The 2,140-nt window shown below is 37.8% G+C and overlaps 1 protein-coding gene across 1 annotated transcript; it reads left to right on the plus strand.

Annotated features, from left to right (window-relative positions):
* The first annotated feature begins 6 nt into the window (after positions 1–6).
* LOC21386400 (formin-like protein 11) lies at positions 7–1,371 on the plus strand. Its single transcript, XM_010106415.2, has 2 exons — positions 7–142; positions 640–1,371. Exons 1-2 carry the CDS (start codon positions 38–40, stop codon positions 1,369–1,371), a joined length of 837 nt encoding a protein of 278 aa, XP_010104717.1. The 5' UTR covers positions 7–37.
* The last annotated feature ends 769 nt before the right edge of the window (positions 1,372–2,140 follow it).

A 2,140-nucleotide genomic window follows, 5' to 3' on the forward strand; every position in this document is an offset into this window, starting at 1 on the left:
CAACGAGCTAGGTTAAGCAGGGAAGTTTGTGAAGGCAATGCTTAGCATACCATTTGCCTTTCAACGCGCAGAAGCCATGCTTTACAGAGAAACTTTTGAAGATGAAGTGGTTCATCTCAGAAACTCTTTCTCAATGCTAGAGGTAAAACCAATCATTTTAAAGCATAAAAGCACACTAACTTTACTTCAATATCTAGATCTGCATCAAGATCCACTTCAATCTTTTGAATTTTTGGCGCTTTTATTCATGAACTTTGACTGAATTAACTAGTTGTCCCTGAGCTTTTAGTTGTAGCATATCGCTCCAAGTATGATAAAATGTTATAGAGGATCCCCAAGTTGATAGATGATATTCAAGTTTTAAAGAAAATGTCCTTGCAGACGTGAATTGACGCGCTCCAATTGTAATATGAAATTTTAGTATCTTCTATCAAACGAGCTCACGTAACGTGTCCGAGGGCGTTTTCATTAAAATTTAAACAATCGTCATTGATTTTAGGGACACTATCTTAAATTTAGGAGATAATGTGCCGAATTAAAATATTAGAAGTAAACTTGCTCGTTCGTTAAAAGTCCAAGAGCAAAAGCACCAAACATCCCTTATCTTTTTCATTCACTTGGTTCCATTTTGTGGTATAGGAAGCCTGCAAGGAGCCGAGGTCAAGCAGGCTCTTCTTGAAGCTACTAGAAGCCGTCCTCAAAACAGGAAACCGTATGAACGTCGGAACCATCCGAGGAGGCGCCCAGGCGTTCAAGCTCGATGCCCTCCTCAAGCTAGCCGACGTCAAAGGCACCGACGGAAAGACAACTCTGCTCCACTTCGTCGTCCAGGAGATAATCCGCTCGGAGGGAATCCGAGTGGCGGACAGCATCATGGGCAGGATCAACCAAAAGAACAAAAACCGAACGCCGGAAGAAAAGGAAGAGGACTACAGGCTAATGGGGCTAGACCTCGTCTCCGGCCTAAGCACCGAACTCTACAACGTCAAGAAGACGGCTGCAATCGACTTGGACGTGCTCGTAAGCTCCGTCTCGAACTTGTCGGAGGGAATGGCAAAGATCCGAGGGCTAATAATAACCGAAAAGTTGTGCATGGATGAGAAGAGTATGAAGTTTGTGACCGCCATGAATTGTTTTGTGAGTTATGGAGAGAAGAAGCTGAAGGAGTTGCAGGGTGATGAAGCTAAAGTAATGTCACACGTGAAGGAGATCACTGAGTACTTCCATGGAGATGTGAGCAAAGAGGAAGTTAATCCGCTGAGGATATTTGTGATTGTGAGAGACTTTTTGGGCATGTTAGACCATGTCTGTAAAGAGCTTCGGAGCTCGAAGACACCAAGAAGTCCTAATCCTCTTGCTCCTTTCCGATAGATCATGATGACTTTTTTTTTTTTTTTTTTAAATTGTGTGTTTATGAGATTGTATGTTTTCTTTCACTATATCACTAATTGAAAGCAGATTGTATTGTCATGACTATGATTTTCTTTTTGTAGAGTTTTAATTTGGAACTTTTTTTTTTCTTGCTTTCTTAGATTGGATTGTTTTGTAAAACATTCAGTAGTAGTTGATATTTTTGAGCTTTCGTTGAGTTGATGGGTGTTGACGTGTTGTATTGTATTTCGTAGAAATAAAGACGGCCTCCATGTCTAAACTAACACGCAAGTACTATAATTTTTGGTATTAGATTTTTGAAAAAATCTCTTTTTTAAAAAAATCCCCCTGCGGCAGGACTTTATACAGGACAAAATTATTAATCACATTAAAAGAGGGATTGAGTTCATATATTCTTTTTTCTCTTTTTATATCCTCTAATAATAATAAGCTACATTATAACTTTTAAAATTTTTAATTTAAGTAATATTTTAATTAACGAGTCATAATATTATTAGCGGAGTACAAAAGGAGAAAACAGAGGAGTTTGTTCCGCAAAACAGTGACATACTCAATAGTTTATTCTTTTAAGCTCTGTAATAGAAATCTCCTTAAAAAAATGAATATTAAAAAAAAAAAAAACCAATATCCTCAGCAATAGACAAAACGACGCCGTCGATGTTTAACCGCCTCTTTATTCTTATGTTTAGATGACGTTTGGTTGGAGAATTTAAATAATGTGATTTAAACTATTTTTTATTTACGTAAA

The sequence above is a fragment of the Morus notabilis genome, unplaced genomic scaffold (genome assembly GCF_000414095.1).
Source record: "Morus notabilis unplaced genomic scaffold, ASM41409v2 Scaffold1790, whole genome shotgun sequence".
NCBI lineage: Eukaryota > Viridiplantae > Streptophyta > Magnoliopsida > Rosales > Moraceae > Morus > Morus notabilis.